The sequence below is a fragment of the Oncorhynchus masou genome, chromosome 7, assembly GCF_036934945.1.
Source record: "Oncorhynchus masou masou isolate Uvic2021 chromosome 7, UVic_Omas_1.1, whole genome shotgun sequence".
Classification (NCBI taxonomy): domain Eukaryota; kingdom Metazoa; phylum Chordata; class Actinopteri; order Salmoniformes; family Salmonidae; genus Oncorhynchus; species Oncorhynchus masou.
Genome location: NC_088218.1, coordinates 26,249,458 through 26,269,062, shown reverse-complemented (window position 1 = coordinate 26,269,062; position 19,605 = coordinate 26,249,458). Strand labels below are relative to the sequence as shown.

General features: G+C 42.7%; 1 protein-coding gene across 5 annotated transcripts in view; it reads left to right on the top strand.

Annotated features, from left to right (window-relative positions):
* Positions 1-256: 256 nt before the first annotated feature.
* The window catches only part of LOC135543586 (glycogen synthase kinase-3 beta-like), a 39,657-nt gene continuing 20,308 nt past the window's right edge, over positions 257-19,605 (top strand). For 2 of the 5 annotated variants that reach the window (XM_064970965.1, XM_064970967.1), the window contains exons 1-3: positions 257-1,204; positions 14,653-14,846; positions 16,275-16,358. In XM_064970965.1, coding sequence (XP_064827037.1) covers positions 1,117-1,204; positions 14,653-14,846; positions 16,275-16,358 — 366 coding nt within the window. In that variant the 5' untranslated portion in view covers positions 257-1,116. Of the gene's footprint in view, positions 1,205-10,747; positions 10,846-14,652; positions 14,847-16,274; positions 16,359-19,605 lie in introns of those variants that run through there. The other 3 variants (XM_064970968.1, XM_064970966.1, XM_064970969.1) reach the window with 2 other exon arrangements.

Below are 19,605 nucleotides of genomic sequence, written 5' to 3'. Positions count from 1 at the left end.
CGTCTGATTGAGCGTGCACAATTCGATATTCCCGTAGTTTAAGATTTGCGTAGAGGGTCGTCACTAGTTACCACAGCCACAATGTCATAAACCCCGCCCATTTCTAAAATATATTTTCTGAAAATGTTTTTTACCCTTACCGTATACATAACCATGGCCTGAAATTAAGACCAAAAATGTATGTTTTTTTTAATGAATCTTTACAATAGGGGCACATTGACTTTGTGACTGTGCTATCTAGTGGAAATCGTGAAAAGAGATTCACCCACTCAATAGTTTAAGTAATTTGCGTTGTTCTGCTCGTAGTCTGACAAAGAGAAGTAGCAGACAGAGAAAGAAGGAATCAAAAGAGAATTTCAGATTTAGTGGAGCTGTATCATAACTATTTTCAACAAAAAAATACATTTGCGATAGTCTTTCACGTCGCCTTCAGCCAGCAAGGACTAATCGACAATTGCTTTCGTGTTTATGAGGGCGAAGTTGTCACTGAAACGTCCGTGCGTTTCTTTCGGCCTAAAATCGTGAATTTTGTTCATTTGTGTCCGATTTGAATGTTGGTCGGTCTGAGATTGGGAGCCGCCATGGCTGGTGCTGTCGGATCCTTTAGTCTCCATATAAGAATATGAAGATTTGCTATTGGACCTGATATTGTTTTCTTTGGGGAATCATTCAATGTAAGCAGACTTGACGTTCATGCCACTGTATGTAGCCTATTCCTGTTTACGGTTGTTTAAAAAAATGTACTAGCAACTTTGAGAGGCCCAATTTATGAGACACCTATCTCAGGACGTTATTTCATAGAATGCCTTTAACTTTAGCCTAGGTAAGTGAAAAGAACATACAAAATAAAAGGAATGACAGATTTTTGCTGAATGTGGCTGGACGACAGCTCGAGACCTGACACAGCTGACCGGTTCGAAATTAGTTTGCTAGCTAGCTAGCTGGCTGGCTAGTTCGTGCCAGAACGATATAAGAAGAAGCAGACCTCTATCGTGGAATTCGCTACCAATGATCTTTTAAGTCAAAGACTAATAGAACTGGAAAGTCAAAAGACTAATAGTACTGGGAAAAGTACGATTCGACTGAAGACGAAGCGGGGATATCTTGGATTGGAATATGTCGGGTCGGCCCAGAACCACCTCCTTTGCGGAGAGCTGCAAGACGGTGCCGCAGCCCTCAGCATTTGGCAGTATGAAAGTCAGCAGTAAGTATGACCGTAGAGTTAAACGCTAGTTTACGACAACAAAAAAATCTGAAATGTTCTCTGTGCTTTTTTTTGTCATAATACTCTGCTGCTGCTATAATGACAAAAGGGTAAATTATTGATATATTGATATATTGAAGTGGACTAGGCCTAGCCTAATTCACATTTAATACTGAAATGTCATATGGGTCCTCACATTTTCAGACCGTAACGTTACTGTCCAAGTCATATGCTTAGTTAACCGTTGTCACCTAGACCCAACCAGTGCACTTAGAGCCACCGTCTGGTATTTTGCATGACGTTATTAGCATTATGTCTGGGATTATTGAGAAACGTGATCTTAAAAATTGTAAATGGATGGTAAGATACCATTGGAGCTTTCCAAATGATCGCTGATCATATTATTAACGACCATAAAATAGCCTAGATGCAAAAGTATTTTTGCTTGTAGTGTTCAATGTGTAAACTAGTCAAAATGCCTCTGGCAGGAGGAGTGATCACTGCATTTGAGCCTTACCTCTACTTTAGATATTGACCCCTTGATTTTTGGGAGTATCGAAACAATGGATTGATGAAAGAGCTGATAGGGCATGCCTAGGGGAACACTGTCATGTCCAATCCACTCATTCCCCACCCTGCAGCTCTGAGGCAGACACACCATGGGTAGTGTTGATTGAGCTCTCTCGGGTATCGAGCAGGGTTAGGTCAGATGAAGCCCCAGGGCTGCAGAATTAATTTAGACCAGTAGACTTAAAGAGAGGTCTGTCCACTGGATTGGAGAGCCTACAGTATGTACTGCAGGTCGGTTTTGCTAGACTGTTGGGTCAGGTGTCACCCACAGTATCATTGGTCTTTGCCAAAGGGTTTGTGAAAGTGGGATAAAAACCTAAAAGTCCACTTAACTTTTCTGTGGGATTCCATTGTAGCTCCATTTCATTATACTCACATCTAATGCCAATATAAGATTGCTTGGTTCATCAAAATAATAACTGGCACATAGGAGCATCAGCCTTTCACCAAATTCATTGGTCTTCATCTAAATTTTCCATACTGGATGCTTTTGCTGCATAGGTCTACTTCAACATCTGGTAAATGAGGCTAGTTCTGACTACTACTACTTTTGGAGCTTCACACACAGCCAGCCAGGTCACACAGCTCATCAGCACTTTGTTCAGCTCAATAATTGACAAGTTGCTCAGCGCATGGAGAGCTGCTGGCCCCAGCTCTGCCGTGCAGCATCAGCAGACCCCAGAAAATGGGGGCAGCACCGGGACTTTCTGATTGGTCCGCAGAATCGGGTGTCTGCCTGCGTCTCTGAAGGTATCCATGGTTGGTCATATGACTCCAGTCGGTCCTGACCTGCTAGTGCTTTTTAAAATGTCTGTCTACTGAAAAGCCTGGTCAACCCTTGGAGAGCAAATAACTGTCTCGTTTCAACACATCGACTTAATTACATTATAAATGGGCCAAAACCAAGTTCCCATCTTTGGAGAGTCATCCTGTTTATGTGTGCACATAAGATGACAGTGGGCTATGCTCTTTTCTCTCACATCAGTGTAGACTTACAGGGCTTGACATTAACTTTTTAGACACTTGTCCTAGGACAGATCTCTTTTTTTTTTTTACTTGTCCAAAATATCAAGTCACTTGTCCTCCTTACAAAATACAATACATATTTTTTTACCATAGAGAATCAGACAAAAATGTAGGCAACATGCTTTTAAATTTTTTTAACGTTTATTATTATTATTATTTAGGCTTTTTTTAAGGCCTTCCTGGAGGATGGTTGGCCCCTCTTGGTAGCCTATAAAATATTGCAACATTACAATGAAAACCAAGTACTTATGTCTTTATGAAATAATTCCCTCCAGGACTCGCGGTTAAGAGCGTTGGGCCACTATCTGTAAAATCGCTGGTTTGGAATCCCAGAGCCGGCAAGGTGGAAATATCTGCCGCTCTGCTCTTGAGCAAGGCAGTTAACCCACAACAACAACTGCTACCGGGCGCCGATGACGTGAACGTAGATTAATTTGGATTAAATGCGGAAGACACATTTATGTTGAATGCATTCAGTTGTGCAACTGACTAGGTATGCCCAATTTAGAAATACAAATGTTAATTTGTTTGCTCTGGTGAGTCCTACTGAACATTAAACATGGTAATGAAGGTCAGTTGACATGCCTTGGGCTGCGTTTACACAGGCAGCACATTTCTTCGAAAAATATCTAATGTGAAAAAACCTGATGTGGTCAAAGGACTAATTTAGGGTTAAAAGTTGAAAGTTTTTTAATATGAATTGGACTGCTTGTGTAAACGCAGCCTTGGTGATGCAGTTAAAACAGCTGATAAAGAACCCTAATTGATTTGGGAGTCTACTGAAGGGAAAAGTAAGTTTAAAGTCCTCATCTAATTGGATCATATGAGAAGACCAAAGTCCACCACATTTTCAAAAATAGCCTTTTTATGGTTTGTTCAAGTCATCATATATTATTTACGCCCCATATGTTATCATCAAAAGCGCCTAATTTGTCTCATTCTTCCATGTGGCCTTGCGTTATGCTGTAACGCGATAAAGAAGAGAGGTGCCGTTACGTAATTCCATTTCAGCTGCCCTTGATCCACTCTTAGTAACGCTTAGGGGAGAAAATTGGAGCCAGATATGAGACCTCAGCAGATCCTTCCAAGACTGTCGCTAGCTGCCTGGCTCGTTGAATTGGCCTTTTTTTCCCCCGCACCGACTCACTCCCCTCTGAATGAAAAATAGGATTACATTTGCTGTTTATTCTCAGCAGGCTTACTACGACCCGACTGTCACGAACATGCCGAGGGTCTTGTGACCAGTTCAGTGGGTTGTGCGTCTCCTCTGGTGTCCTGTTTCCTTCCTGTTGCTGAGCTACTGCTGCTCCGGCATCAGGGCTTCTCCCCGTGGCCTTTGGGATTAACTCCGCTGGTAAGGAACCTCAAATAAATCAATGTCCTTATTGGCGGTTGTGCCACCGGCATACATATATTTGACTCGTGCGCATGATAGTCTTGACATCAACTAATGTAGCCATAAGCAAAGTATAGCTTAATATGCACATTACACGTCAAAGAAAAGGGTTTGGGATTTTGTTTTGGGGAGCAGTTACTGCGTTACATCCCCCAGGTGTTAAGCCCTTGGTCTCAGTGTGTGGGTTATGTCTGTGTTTATTTTGCGGGATTGGCCTCACCTACAGGGCAGTATTTTGGGCTGAGTGTGTGTATGTAGCAACAGAGAAGCATCCTCCGCTTACAACACTATACTTAGTGGCACGGGTGCTCTTTCCCTCCCCGTTGTGCTAAACCGCACCTTATCAGAGGGAATCACGTGCTGACTCACCGTGGCAAAAACACTATGGCAACCTACAAACCAAGCAGCGTTAGGATGCATCCTCACCTGGTTGTGGTTTGTGTTGGAGAAGGAATGCCAATGTGTTAAGACACATTCTCATAAAAAAAGCTGAAATTGATAGAAATTATGAATTTCTGTCAGTTGATAGCTTATGAGTATTGTCCATCAACATTCTGAATGAAGGCAAGAAAAGGCTGGTTCCACCCATCTCTCACAGCTCAACTGAAAAAAGTTTAGGGAATTGGATGATAAAAAAAAGTACAGGTGGCTGTGTATGAAAAAGGTTGTTCACAGCCTGTGTGTGTCAGAGAGATTTTGGGTGGGTGGGAAATGTGTCTGTGTTGTCACAGGCTCTGCTCTGACTCATCACATAGCAAAGTGCTGAGCCGGTGTCGGGCTCCTCATCACTCTGCTCACTTTGTTCTCCGAGGAACAGCTTTTGATCCAAAGGCCTTAATCAAACATGCTGTAAGGCAATGTTGAATACTCACACACCCACACCTACAGTAGTATCACTAACTTGTTTCAGTTCTCTTCACACACACACACACACACACACCAGCTTTTGGCAGTATTGGGCTAAGACACAAAAACACAAGCCTTTCCTTTACAGGATTGCTCAAGCAAATCAAACCCTCATTGCATTCTTCCCCTCGCCACGTTGAAGTGAGACATTATTCCTAGTGGATAAGCTGTTGTGTGCGATGAGCTTCACTTTCTCCCCAGTGTACTGCCCTGCTACAGTGCGTGCAGAAGGTAGACCCTTGTAATATAACGGCTAACCATATAGTGCTCAGGCCCTGCAGGCCTGCGCTCCAATCGTAATCGCATTTGTCTGTGAATGCATCGGTCTCAGTCTGTCTGCTGAACGTGGCGGCTGGGAACATGGCCCCAGATCTGAAGAACTGGTATTAGCAGCATCATGATACAACTGCAAACCTAGAACAGCTTGTGACTCGCTCGCTTGCTTAGTTACTCGCTCTGCATCCTGCCCCCTCTGAGGAGTTTCCAAAGCAGCTGGCCATGAACAAAAAAAGTATTTAGCTTTTAACCCCTGCCCTTATAAAGATTTTTTTTAAATTAAATCTATACTGCAGTCAATGACAGTACTCTGTGTATGCAGGGTTGGGTAGGTTACTTTCTAAATGTAATCTGTTAGTTACTAGTTACATGTCCAAAATTGTAATCAGTAATGTAATGTTTTGGATTACCCAAACTCGGTAATGTAATCTGATCACGTTCAGTTACTTTTGGATTACTTTCCATTAGGCATTAGAAGAAGACAAATTATCTATCAAATGTATTTGGCGTCATCATAGTGGTCTCTGACTTGGGCCTTGTTTCAACGCTGAATTTAATGTCATTGAGAAAACAAAGGTGCGATAATATATTTTTTTCACAAACATACTTTCTGAATGTAATCCAAGAAGTCATCTAGTTTTTCAAGTGTCTGTAATCTGATTACAATATTTTAGCTGGTAACGAAGCTGGTTAGTTTTTTCATAGTCAGATTACATGTAATCATTTACTCCCCAACCCTGTATTTGTGTGAGGAGGACAGTTTTGATTGCGAAGCTTGTTTTCAAGAACTGAGTGACCAAATGGCAGCTGTGTCTCTGAAACCAGATCTCTATCATTTCCAACCTAAGAGCATCATGTGTTGTCTGTGTCCGCTTGTTTGCGTCGCCTGCAAGTCTGTGTGAATGGTTCTCAGCTTGCATCCCTCCCTGCGTACATTTGATAATGTGCATCTGGGTAGTGTATCGACTCGTGATAATGGTAGCCAGTGTGATGTTATGATGATAGTGTGAGTCAGTGTACAGAAGGAAATGAAAGGCTTTGATGTAGCTGTTTGACATGGGCCGAGCCTCTGGTCCCTGTGGGGAGGGGAAATGGCTCACCACCAGTCAGGCTTTGGAATGTGCGAGGAAAATGTAGGTATGTGCTCAGAACTCGGTACTACCGGGAACACATTACATGAGTTCTGCAATCCAAGAGGTTTCGCATTACCTTTCCATTACACAACTCTGAAAAATGTCTAATTAAAAGTTGTAAGATGCCTGGCTTTCATGTGTAACTCATAGCAGAATGTTGGGCATGCTATGGGAAGTGTATCAGTGACATAATAATTTCAAACATAATATTTTTGTAGTATTAACCCCAATGATGATTAATGGGGGATAACATTAATCTGAAGGTATCAACATAATATGGTCAAAAAATCCTGTGACACTGTTTGAGACAGTCGTGTAACTGTCTGACTGTCAGTCAGGCACGATCTCTGTCTGTTCAGCAAGAGGTCCTTTTTCTCTCTGGACTTAAGACAGTCTAAACTAAACCTTTCCAATCTAAGCCTTAAGGGTGTCCCACAACAAGGGGTGTAAACCTGTTGACAGAGCAATAATACTAAACCATTTGTTCAGAAATGGTTACAGAGCTCTATCTGGTCAATTGTTTTCTGTGGGGCTGACCCTCCATAACCCACATCCTAGCCCTGACTTAGGAAATGGGAAGCCACCAGTGTTAGGGGCCAGTCAGTCCCTTATAGGAATGGAGGGAGGGTTGGGCTGTCAGTAGACCAGGGCTCTCCAATCCTGTTCTTGGAGAGCTACCATCCTGTAGGTTTTCGCTCCAACCCTAATCTAGTGCACCTGATTCTAATAATTAGCTGGTTGATTAACTGCATCAGGTTAGTTACAACCGGGGTTGGAGAGCGAACCTACAGGAAGGCAGCTCCCCAGGAACAGGGTTGGAGAGCTCTGCAGTAGACCATTGAACTAATTGTTCTGGTCATGTGATCAAATGTTATTAGTCACATGCGCCGAATACAGGTGTAGACTTGACCGTGAAATGGTTACTTACAAGCCCTTAACCAACAGTGCAGTTCAAGAAGAAGAAAATATTTACCAAGTAGACTAAAATAAAAAGTAATAATAAAAGTAACACAAGAATAACAATAACGAGGCTATATACAGGGGGCACCGGTACCGAGTCAGTGTGCAGGGGTACAGGCTAGTTGAGGTAGTCTGTACATGTAGGTGGGGGCGAAGTGACTATGCATAGGTAACAAATTGTCCCGTTGGCGATTTTATGAATTGTTCAGCAGTCTCATGGTATGGCTTGTGGGTAGAAGCTGTTGAGGAGCCTTTTGGTCCTAGACTTGGCTTGCCGTGCAGTAGCAGAGAAAACAGTCTATAACTTGGGTGACTGGAGTCTCTGACAATTTTATGGGCTTTCCTCTGACACCACCTATTATATAGGTCTTGGATTAGAGGTCGTCCGATTAATCGGAATGGCCGATTTAATTAGGGCCGATTTCATGTTTTCATAACAATCGGAAATCTGTATATATTTTTTTGACGTAGATTTTGCCAAATGTATTTATTTTTTTCACACCTTTTGTCTAGGCAAGTCAGTTAAGAACACATTCTTATTTTCAATGACGGCCTAGGAACGGTGGGTTAACTGCCTGGTTCAGGGGCAGAACGACAGATTTTTACCTTGTCAGCTCAGGGATTCAATCTTGCAACCTTACGGTTAACTAGTCCAACGCTCTAACCACCTGCCTCTCATTGCACTCCACGAGGAGCCTGCCTGTTACACGAATGCAGTAGAAGCCAAGGTAAGTTGCTAGCTAGCATTAAACTTATCTTATAAAAAACAATCAATCATAATCACTAGTTATAACTACACATGGTTGATGATATTACTAGTTTATCTAGCGTGTCCTGCATTGCATATAATCGATGCAGTGCGCATTCGCGAAAAAGGACTGTCGTTGCTCCAACGTGTACCTAACCATAAACATCAATACCTTTCTTAAAATCAATACACAGAAGTATATATTTTTAAACCTGCATGTTTAGCTAAAAGAAATCCAGGTTAGCAGGCAATTATTAACCATGTGAAATTGTGTCACTTCTCTTGCGTTCATTGCACGCAGAGTCAGGGTATATGCAACAGTTTGGGCCGCCTGGCTCATTGCAAACTAATTTGCCAGAATGTTACGTAATTATGACATAACATTGAAGGTTATGCAATGTAACAGCAATATTTAGACTTAGGGATGCCATCCGTTAGATAAAATACGGAACGGTTCCATATTTCACTGAAAGAATAAACGTTTTGTTTTCGAAATAATCGTTTCCGAATTCGACCATATTAATGCCCTAAGGCTCGTATTTCTGTGTGTTATGTTATAATTAAGTCTATGATTTGATAAGAGCAGTCTGACTGAGAGGTGGTAGGCACCAGCAGGCTCGTAAGCATTCATTCAAACAGCACTTTTGTGCGTTTGCCAGCAGCTCTTCGCAATGTACCAAGCATTGCGCTGTTTATGACTTCAAGCCTATCAACTCCCGAGATTAGGCTGGTGTAATCGATGTGAAATGGCTAGCTAGTTAGCGGGGTGCGCGCTAATAGTGTTTCAAAAGTCACTCGCTCTGAGACTTGGAGTAGTTGTTCCCCTTGCTCTGCAAGGGCCGCGGCTTTTGTGGAGTGATGGGTAACGATGCTTCGAGGGTGGCTGTTGTCAATGTGTTCCTGGTTCGAGCCCAGGTAGGGGCGAGGAGAGGGACAGAAGCTATACTGTTACACTGGCAATACTAAAGTGCCTATAAGAACATCCAATAGTCAAAGGTATATGAAATACAAATGGTATAGAGCGAAATAGTCCTATAATTGCTATAATAACCTCAAGCTAAAACTTCTTACCTGGGAATATTGAAGACTCATGTTAAAAGGAACCACCAACTTTCATATGTTCTGAGCAAGGAACTTAAACGTTAGCTTTTTTACATGGTACATATTGCACTTTTACTTTCTTCTCCAACACTTTTTTTGCATTATTTAAACCAAATTGAACAGGTTTCATAATTTATTTGAGGCTAAATTGATTTGATTGTATTATATTAAGTTAAAATAAGTGTTCATTCAGTATTTCTTGTAATTGTCATTATTACAAATAAATACATTTAAAAAAAGTAATCGGCCGATTAATCGGTATCTGCTTTTTTTTTGGCCCACCAATAATTGGTATCGGCGTTGAAAAATCATAATCGGTCGACCTCTAGGATACATGCAGGGGACACTATGTTTCTGTGCTTTTCGGGACCATAATGCAATTCTTCCATTTTAAGAAAATACCTAAAATAATGAAGAGGGAAGAATAACAAATAATTAAAGTGTTGTTCAGGAGTCAGGGGCATGTCCACAGTAATAGAATTACTCGAAGGGATAAAGACCCATCAGGCCAGTGCAATTTTACTCAATACTCATTGTAGAACAGGACTTACAAATGTTAGGAATGTCTGTTCTAGTAATTGTATTTCTGTGGTAGACTGGCCAATTGGATTCCTATCAGACCCAATCTCTTCATGCAGTGCTAAACTGAGAGAGAGCAGCCAATGGATAGACGCTCCAGTGTGTGACTATAGGATTATTGCACAGCTGCCCAAAGCGTGATGCAGTGGTCAGGGTAGGGATTTTCATTAAGGGCCTTTTGCTCTAATGTGCTTTGCTCTGTCTCTCCTTTCAGACCCAGAGATGAGTATGGGGGGTGTTGTTAGAGGATTTACCACAGGAAGAGGTGTTGAGGCCTACACCCTGGTGTCGGTTTTCTCTTTTGACATTTCGAGGATAAACAATAGTCACTGACTGTAGACACTGTCAAACACATTAGAATAATGAACAGTCTCGTCAAATCTGTAATCTCTGATTGTCAGTCTTTAACTTCAGTGATCACCATTATAATCAACATTGTCCTCATTACAATTCCATCCCCTGCAGTAGTAACATGGTATCAGGCTTCCGGTTTGGTGCTTGTTTTCTGTGCGTGTGTGTTCAGAGGAGGAGGAGATGCCTAATTTGGCAGTACTCTCTGCTCTTTCCCTCCCTTCCCCGTCAGGCTTTGGCAGCTCTGACATTTTGCTCCACTTTCCTGCTACTCAGCACAGAAAGGGAGGAAGTGCGTGACCTGGAGTGGTCTGACCCGCGAGACCAAATTCCCATCTATTCTACTGCATTATGAGCTCAGTGGCTTCCTACATAGAGATGCAGCGTGTTCAGACAGGATTGATACATTGATAATGTGTATTTAAAATTTTGTTAAAACTCTATTTCCTCTATCCCTTGACTTCTGACCCAGACGGTAGCAACGCTGTACAGAGTTCAGTGCTGGATCCCCTGATGTAGCTGTTGTGAAATTCTGCTGCTGCAATGTCTCTTCCCTCGTCAAGCCTCTGCATTAGCCAAGGCAGTAATATCAGAGGTCAGTGTTAGAGGGGCATAAGGGCACTCTCTGTGTGTGTGCACACAGAGATATGTAAGTGCTGGTTGTAAAACAGATTGCAGGGTGCTAAGAGGTCAGTGCTACAACAACACTCCTACATGGTATAATCACTAATATATAGGCCTAGAGCTAAATCTTCAAAGTATGGAGTGGCCATTTTTAAAGCGTCTGGAAAAAAGAATCCCGCTATATTTAACAAACCATCAAGCCCATTCTACGTTCATTGCAAGATCTGAGATGATAAATTATCTCTAGTAAATTGGTGAGAGTGGCTGCCAGGCCAAGGTCATGTTCATTAGGACTCGCAACTGGAATGCTTTAAAACATTTAGCCAAGGAAAGCAATTAGGCTTTTTTTTTTCTTATTGAACATGTCCAGGTAGTCTCTCCTTGTTCCAGAGTGTTTTCTAATTATTCTGTTTGGTGTCTAATGGATACCCAGGACTAATATTTTCCAAGCAAGTCATGGATTTTACTTCCCTGCATGTCTTCCTTGCAAACAGTGGCGTAGAAAGGCTCGATGGTTGTGTGAATGGCCTTGTACATCAAGCTTTCTTACATCAGGACCTCTATACCAGGCGGTGTCAGAGAAAGGCCCCAAAAACTGTCAGACTCCAGCCACCCTAGTCATAGACTGTTCTCTCTGCTACCGCACGGCAAGCTGTACCGGAGCGCCAAGTCTAGGTCCAAGAGGCTTCTAAACAGCTTCTATCCCCAAGCCATAAGACTCCTGAACATCTAATCAAATGTCTACCCAGACTATTTGCAGTGCCCCCCCCCCACCCCCTCTTGACAACAGAGAGTAGCAGTGGGGTAATCTATTCATAGTCACTTTTAATAAATCTACCTACATGTACATACTACCTCAAATAACCGGTGCCCCAGCACATTGACTCTGTATCTTTACCCCCCCGTATATAGTCTCGCTATAGTTATTTCACTGCTGCTCTTGAATTACTTGTTACTTTTATCTCTTATTCTTATCTGTATTTTTTAAACTGCATTGTTGGTTAGGGGCTCATAATTAAGCATTTCACTATAATACACCTGTTGTATTCTCCGCATGTAACTAATAAGATTTGCTTTGATGGGGCATGCTGGTGGAGTTTGCTAGCAGTTTTAGGCTGTATAATGTCGTTTTGGCTTGTCAATTTCCAGAAACAGCATTGTGGTAGACTTCATCATGATGATGCACTTCTTGGAGCGTTCAACCACATTTTAGTTCGTAGAAAAGTAGTACTTTAGGGATTGACAGGTTCTGGCACTGCTATTTATAAAGCTTTGTCAATCAATCAATCTATCAAATGTATTTATAAAGCCCTTTTTACATCAGACAATGTCACAAAGTGCTTTATAGAAACTCAGCCTAAAACCCCAAACAGCAAACAATGCAGATGTAGATGCACAGTGGCTAGGAAAAACTCCCTAGAAAGGCAGGAACCCAGAAAGAAACCAAGAGAGGAACCAGGCTCTGAGGGGTGGCCAGTCCTCTTCTGGCTGTGCTGGGTTGACATTATAACAGTACATGGCCAAGATGTTCATAGATGACCAGCAGGGTCTAATAATAATAATTACCACAGTGGTTGTAGAGGGTACAACAGGTCAGCAGCTCAGGAGTAAATGTCTGTTGGCTTTTCATAGCTGAGCATTCAGAGTTGGAGCAGCAGGTACAGTTGCGAGAGAGAGAGTCGAAAACAGCAGGTCCGGGACAAGGTAGCACGTCCGGTGAACAGTTCAGGATTCCATAGCCGCAGGCAGAACAGTTTAAACTGGAGCAGCAGCACGACCAGATGGACTGCAGACAGCAAGGAGTCATCAGGCCAGGTAGTCCTGAGGCATTGTCCCAGGGCTCAGGTCCTCTGGTAGGGAGGAGGGAGAGAATTAGAGAGAGCATACTTCAATTCACACTGGACAACGGATAAGAAAGGAGAAATACTCCAGACATAAGACTGACCAAAACCCCCCGACACAAACTAATGCAGCATGAATACTGGAGGCTGAGACAGGGGTCGGGGGACACTGGTCCTGTTTGACGATACCCCCGGACAGGGTCACCCAGGCAGGATATAACCACACCCACTTTGCCAAAGCACAGCCCCAACACCACTCGAGGGATATTTTCAAACCACCAACGTACTACCCTGAGACAAGGCTGAGTATAGCCCACGAAGATCTCCCCCACAGCATGAACCCGAGGGGGGCTCCAAACCCAGACAGGAAGATCACGTCAATGACTCAACCCACTCAAGTGATGCACCCTTCCTAGGGACGGGATGGAAGAGCACCAGTAAGCCAGTGACTCAGCCCCCATAATAGGGTTAGAGTAGAGGCAGAGAATCCCGGTGGAGAGAAGGGAACCGGGCAGACAGAGACAGCAAGGGCGGTTCGTTGCTCCAGTGCCTTTCCGTTCCCCTTCATACTGCTGGGCCAGACTACACTCAATCATATGACCCACTGAAGAGATTAATCTTCAGTAAAGACTTAAAAGTTGAGACTGAGTCTGCATCTCTCACATGGATAGGCAGACCATTCCATACAAATGGAGCTCTATAGGAGGCTCTGCCTCCAGCTGTTTGCTTAGAAATTATAGGGACAATGAGGCCTGCGTCTTGTGACCGTAGGGTACGTGTAGGTATATACGGCAGGACCAAATCGGAGAGATGGGTAGTAGGAAACCCATGTAATGCTTTGTAGGTCAGCAGTAAAACCTTGAAATCAGCCCTAGCCTTTACAGGAAGCCAGTGTAGAGAGGCCAGCACTGGAGTAATATGATAGAATTTGGGGGTTTTAGTCAAGATTCTAGCAGCTGTGTTTTGCACTAACTGAAGTTTATTTAGTGCTTTATCCGGGTAGCCAGAAAGTAGAGCATTGCAGTAGTTCTAACCTAGAAGTGACAAAATCATGAATTAACTCTCTGCATCATTTTTGGACAGAAAGTTTCTGATTTTTTGCAATGTTACGTAGATAGAAAAAAGCTGTCCTTGAAACAGTCTTGATATGTTCGTCAAAAGAGCGATCAGGGTCCAGAGTAACGCCGAGGTCCTTCAGTTTTATTTGAGACGACTGTACAACCATCAAGATTAATTGTCAGATTCAACAGAAGATATCTATGTTTTTTGGGATCTGGAACTAGCATCTCTGTTTTGTCTGAGTTCACAAGTCAAAACATTTGCCGCCATCCACTTCCTTATGTCTGAAACACAGGCTTCCAGGGAGGGCAATTTTGGGGCTTCACCATGTTTCATCCAAATGTACAGCTGTGTATCGTCCGCATAGCAGTGAAAGTTAACATTATGTTTCCGAATGAAACATAAAAAAATATATTTGTGAAAACAATATGGCGATATGCAGTTGTTGAATTGGAGCTGTTATGTGGGGAAACATTTGGTGCCTGCAGCGCTGCTTCAAACTAGGAAAGTGCTTAGCCGTTTGCAGTGCACCCCACCCACACATTATCTTAGACTAAAACTACATCCTCATTTTCACCACAACCTTTACGCCTATACCTTTTATCCTTCTACTGTACTTTCAGGCTGTCATTACGGTGTCTGCCAGAGCCGGTTAACATGGCTAGCCCTGCTCCTAGGAAATTACTCATAGCAAAAAAAAGTGGGTTAGTACAGCTTCCAATTTCTGGTTTACAGGCTTCAGTCTGAGAGAGATGCAGTGACGAGAGAGGATGAGAAATGTTACAGGAGCTTCTTGGTGTAAAGACTGTGTGGCTGAATGAGTTGTCCTATACTGCATCTCTTGTGTGACATTGCTTTATTCTCTTTCTTTCTCTCAGGAGACAAAGATGGCAGTAAGGTGACCACAGTGGTAGCGACCCCAGGCCAGGGCCCCGACCGGCCGCAGGAGGTCAGCTATACAGACACTAAGGTCATCGGCAACGGCTCGTTCGGCGTGGTCTACCAGGCTAAACTGTGTGACTCCGGGGAGCTAATAGCCATCAAGAAAGTTCTGCAGGACAAGAGGTTCAAGGTGAGGACCATTTCACTGCAGAGGCGAATACATTGGAGAGTATTTGTTGCACCGTGTGTTTTTGAGTAACGACAGTTCTTTGTCTTGAGGCTATTGAGTCGCTGTCAGTATGATGTCACTGAAACTAGATCCCTAACTGGAGTCTCACATTAAATGGGCTCACATTTATACTGTCATTTGACTGAAAATACTGGGTTTGTCAGGTCACTTACAGCTGAGACTGCTCTCTCATGGTGATCGTAGCCTGCCGTACCACACTGATAGGCGTTTGGTTAATCATCCTGGCAGTCGGCCTGTGCATGATGCCCTAGTCCCCAGTCATGTCTCGTGAGAACAAGCCCCTTCCTGTTGGAGCTGAAACGGGGCGGAGTCTCGTCCCTCCCTAGTCCAGCTGCAGCTCAAGCATTGAGTTGATGATTAGTTCATCTCTTCTTGTCGCAAGCGAAAGGAAACTCAACCATGGATTTCCTCAGACTGACGTAACTGTGTTAATAAAAAGTGCTGCAATGGCTGCACAGTGCCAGTGTTTGAAATAGCTTATAATGTGTCTCTCTGGGTAATTTGCTCCCTGTTCAGATATCACTGACATGATTTGACCCCCATTCAATTATGGCTGTCACTGTTTTACAATGATCTATGATAGTTATAGCTGGCCTAAATTATCCATGTGTGGGCTTCTAATTTAAGACCCTAACAGGGTGCCAAACTCAGACTAGATATTCTTAGTTTCTTATCTTGAACGTTTCACTAGCTCTGTGATGGACACACATGGTTGTGTTTTAGCTATTTCCCAAATCTCTCCTCGAGTACCCCTTGCCATTCCACTTGTTTGATCTATTCTAATGCTAGCACACCTGATTTAACCAACAAGGTGTTGAACTAGGTCTCGCTCTCTCGCTTCCTCCTCCGCTCTCTCGCTTCCTCCTCGCTCTCTCGCTTCCTCCTCCTCTCTCTCGCTTCCTCCTCCTCTCTCTCGCTTCCTCCTCCTCTCTCTCGCTTCCTCCTCCTCTCTCTCGCTTCCTCCTCCTCTCTCTCGCTTCCTCCTCCTCGCTCGCTCGCTTCCTCCTTCGCGTCCCCCTGCTCGCTCGCTCGCTTCCCCCTGCTCGCTCGCTCGCTTCCTTCTGCTCGCTTCCTTCTCTTCTGCTCGCTCGCCTCCTTCTGGCTCGCTCGCTTCCTCCTTTTCGCTCGCCTGCTTCCTCCTCGCCCGTTCGCTCTCTCTCGCGCTCTCTCTCTCGCAACAGCTTTTTCTCTAATCCTGGATCTGTCAGCCCATCTCCGATGAGCCTCCAAAAGCCTTTTAAGACTCATTTAAGAGAGTTTCTTCTGGGAGAGTGCAACTAGCTCAGTGTGACAGTAGCTTCTCTAGCCTGTTTGACTTGTCTAATGCTCACTGGTTGTCAGATTTGTATCAATGTCTCTCTGTCTCAGAACCGGGAGCTGCAGATCATGAGGAAACTGGACCACTGCAACATAGTGCGTTTGCGCTACTTCTTCTATTCCAGTGGAGACAAGGTGGGTGGTTGTTGCTCATACATCAGTCTGTCTCTGTGTGTTGTTGCAGGTGATGGAGACTCCCTATTCAACAAGTTTTTGTTTGACACTGGCTAGGCTAAATGTTGCTCCTGAACTTCTGTTTCTACCACTTACATTCTTAGGCTTTCCGTACTGAATATTTTCATATTAAGTTAAGCTGTTTAGGTTTATACTCTTATATTGTTGGGATTAGGGCCAACCCCATTTTAATAAACTGGTCAATTATTTGTTCAATAAGCTGTTGGTCGACCAAGATTTCTTTAGTCAAGCAGTAGCAAAAATAAAGATATATATAATAGAGCATCAGTCAAAGGTTTGGACACCTCATTCAAGGGTTTTTCATTATTTTACTATTTTCTACATTGTGGAATAATAGTGAAGACATCAAAACTATGAAATAACACATATGGAATCATGAAGTAACCAAAAAAGTGTTAAACAAATCAAAATATATTTTAGATTCCTCAAAGTAGCCACCCTTTGCCTTGATGACAGCTTTACACACTCTTGGCATTCTCATAAACGGCTTGATGAGGTACTCTCCTGGAATGGCGCCGACAGAGATGGTCGCCTCGCTTCGAGTCCTTTGGAAACTATGCAGTATTTTGTTTTATTTCTTACATGTTATGTTAACATTTAAGATTTTCTGCGCTATTACATACAGCCGGGATCAACTATTGGATATCAGAGCGACGTCAACTTACCAACATTACGACCAGGAATACGACTTTCTCAAAGTGGATCCTTTGTTCGGACCTCCACCCAGGACATTGGAACTCGTCCTATAGGCCGGCCCAAAACAATGTCTTCGTAGAAGAGGTAGACGGAGCAGCGTCCTGGTCAGACTTCGAAGGCATGCACACCACCCACCGCTTCTGAGTATATTACTCGGCAATAGAGTTGCAAAGGTTCGGACAATTTCCAGTAAATTTCCTTACATTTTTGATGGGAGGTTAAGCCCGGGAATTTTGCTTAACAATGTATGTCATAAAATATATTCAACCCACCCAGTATTGTAATCAAAACGTACCAGAAAGCAGTCCTTGGCTCAGACAGTGTAGTAATGGGGGCTCAATAGCATCTCATTAGTCGGCAAGATCTTGAGAATCAGCTGCACATGTGATGGAAGAATGCACTGTGCATGGAGAGGGTTGCAATTCCATTGAATTGGGGACAGTTTAACCAAAATATGCCACAAGACCTAGAATTTCCTTGTGTATCCCACAAAAAAAGGTTCACTGTTATAAGCTGACTTTTTTTCATGAATTTGACCTCTTGAAGCTAGGGGGCACTATTTTTGTTTGGAAAAATAACATTCCCAAAGTAAACAGCCTATTTCTCAGGACCAGATGCTACAATATGCATATAATTGACATATTAGGACAGAAAACACTCAGTTTCCAAAACTGTCAAAATATTGTCTGTGAGTATAACAGAACTGATATTGCAGGCGAAACCCTGAGGAAAATCCAATCAGGAAGTGCCTTTTATTTTGAAACCCTTCTGTTCCTACGCATGTCTAGCCTCCATTTAAAGGGATATTAACCAGATTCCTTTTTCTGTGGCCTCCCTAAGGTGTCAGTCTTTAGACATAGTTTCAGGCTTTTATTTTGAAAAATGAGTGTGCGTAAGTGGAGAGCTGGGGGCTCTCAGAGTGAGTTCGTGCGCAATTGAGTAAAGCCGCCATTTTTCCTCCCGCTGTTATGGAGAAAGCTACACACTCAGTTTAAATATTATCGAATATATATTTTTAAAACTACCTGAAGATTGGTTATAAAAAACATTTGACATGTTTCTGTGGACATTATAGATATTATTTGGAATATAGCGGTGACCGCTCTTTCCTGTGGATTTCTGAAGATAACGTGACAAACAAACGTCGGTATTTTGGGTATAAAAATAATCTTTATGGAACAAAAGGAACATTTGCTGTGTAACTGGGAGTCTCGTGAGAGAAAACATCCGAAGATCAAAGGTAAACGGTTAATTTGATTGCTTTTCTGATTTTCGTGACCAAGCTTCCCGATGCTAAGTGTACATAATACTATGTTAGGCTATCGATAAACTTACAAACGCTTGGATTGCTTTCGCTGTAAAGCATAATTTCAAAATCTGAGACGTCAGGGTGATTAACAAAAGGCTAAGCTGTGTTTATTGCACTTGTGATTGCACTTGTGATTTCATGAATATGAATATTTGTTAGTAATATTATTTGACTGTTGCGCTATGCTATTCAGCGGTTGCTGACGAAAATGATCCCGCTACAGGGTTGGGTAGCGTCAAGAAGTTAATAAATCCTCTTAGATCGGGCTACTTTTTTCAACATTCTGTTAAAAATCGCGCAACATTTCAACGTCCTGCTACTCATGCCAGGAATATAGTATATGCATATGATTAGTATGTGTGCATAGAAAACACTCTGATGTTTCTAGAACTGGTTCAATGGTGTCTGACTATAACAGAACGAGTTCCGTGGTCAAAATCGCCAGAAAACCTGGTCGCTAAATCGACGGAGAAAAAATCAATCCGCCAGTGTATGTTTTGTCTATTGGAAGGAAAAATACTTAAGGGTGAGAATACAGTTCCTATAGCTTCCACACGATGTCGCCAGTGTTGTGATTTCCATTCAACTAAATCCTTGGTCATCTGAGTAATAGCCACATCCGGTTGTCAAGTCCACAGCTGTAAACAATGGAACCGGAAAAGTTAGTTATGTTTCCCAAACTCGTGCTTATTGAATACAGATCGCTCCGTGATCAATTTGATTGTTTATTAACGTTTAGTAATACCTAAAGTTGGATTACAGAAGTAGTTTGAAGTGTTTTGTCAAAGTTTATAGGCAACTTTTTTAATTTAAAAAAATAACGTTGCGTTTAAAAAATATGTTTTTACTGGATCTGACGGTGTTCATAAATTGACATTTTGGGTACACAAGGACCGATTTAATCGAAAAAAAAAAGACCCAATTGTGATGTTTATGGGACATATAGGAGTGCCAACAAAGAATCTCGTCAAAGGTAATGAATGTTTTATTTCTGCATTTTGTGTAGCGCCGGCTACGCTAATTCCTTTGTTTACGTCCCTTCTGGTATTTCGGCGTGTTGCCTGCTATCAGATAATAGCTACTCATGCTTTCGCCGAAAAGCATTTTACAAATCTGACTCGTTGGCTTGATTCACAACGAGTGTAGCTTGAATTGACTACCCTGCATGTGAATTTTAATGAA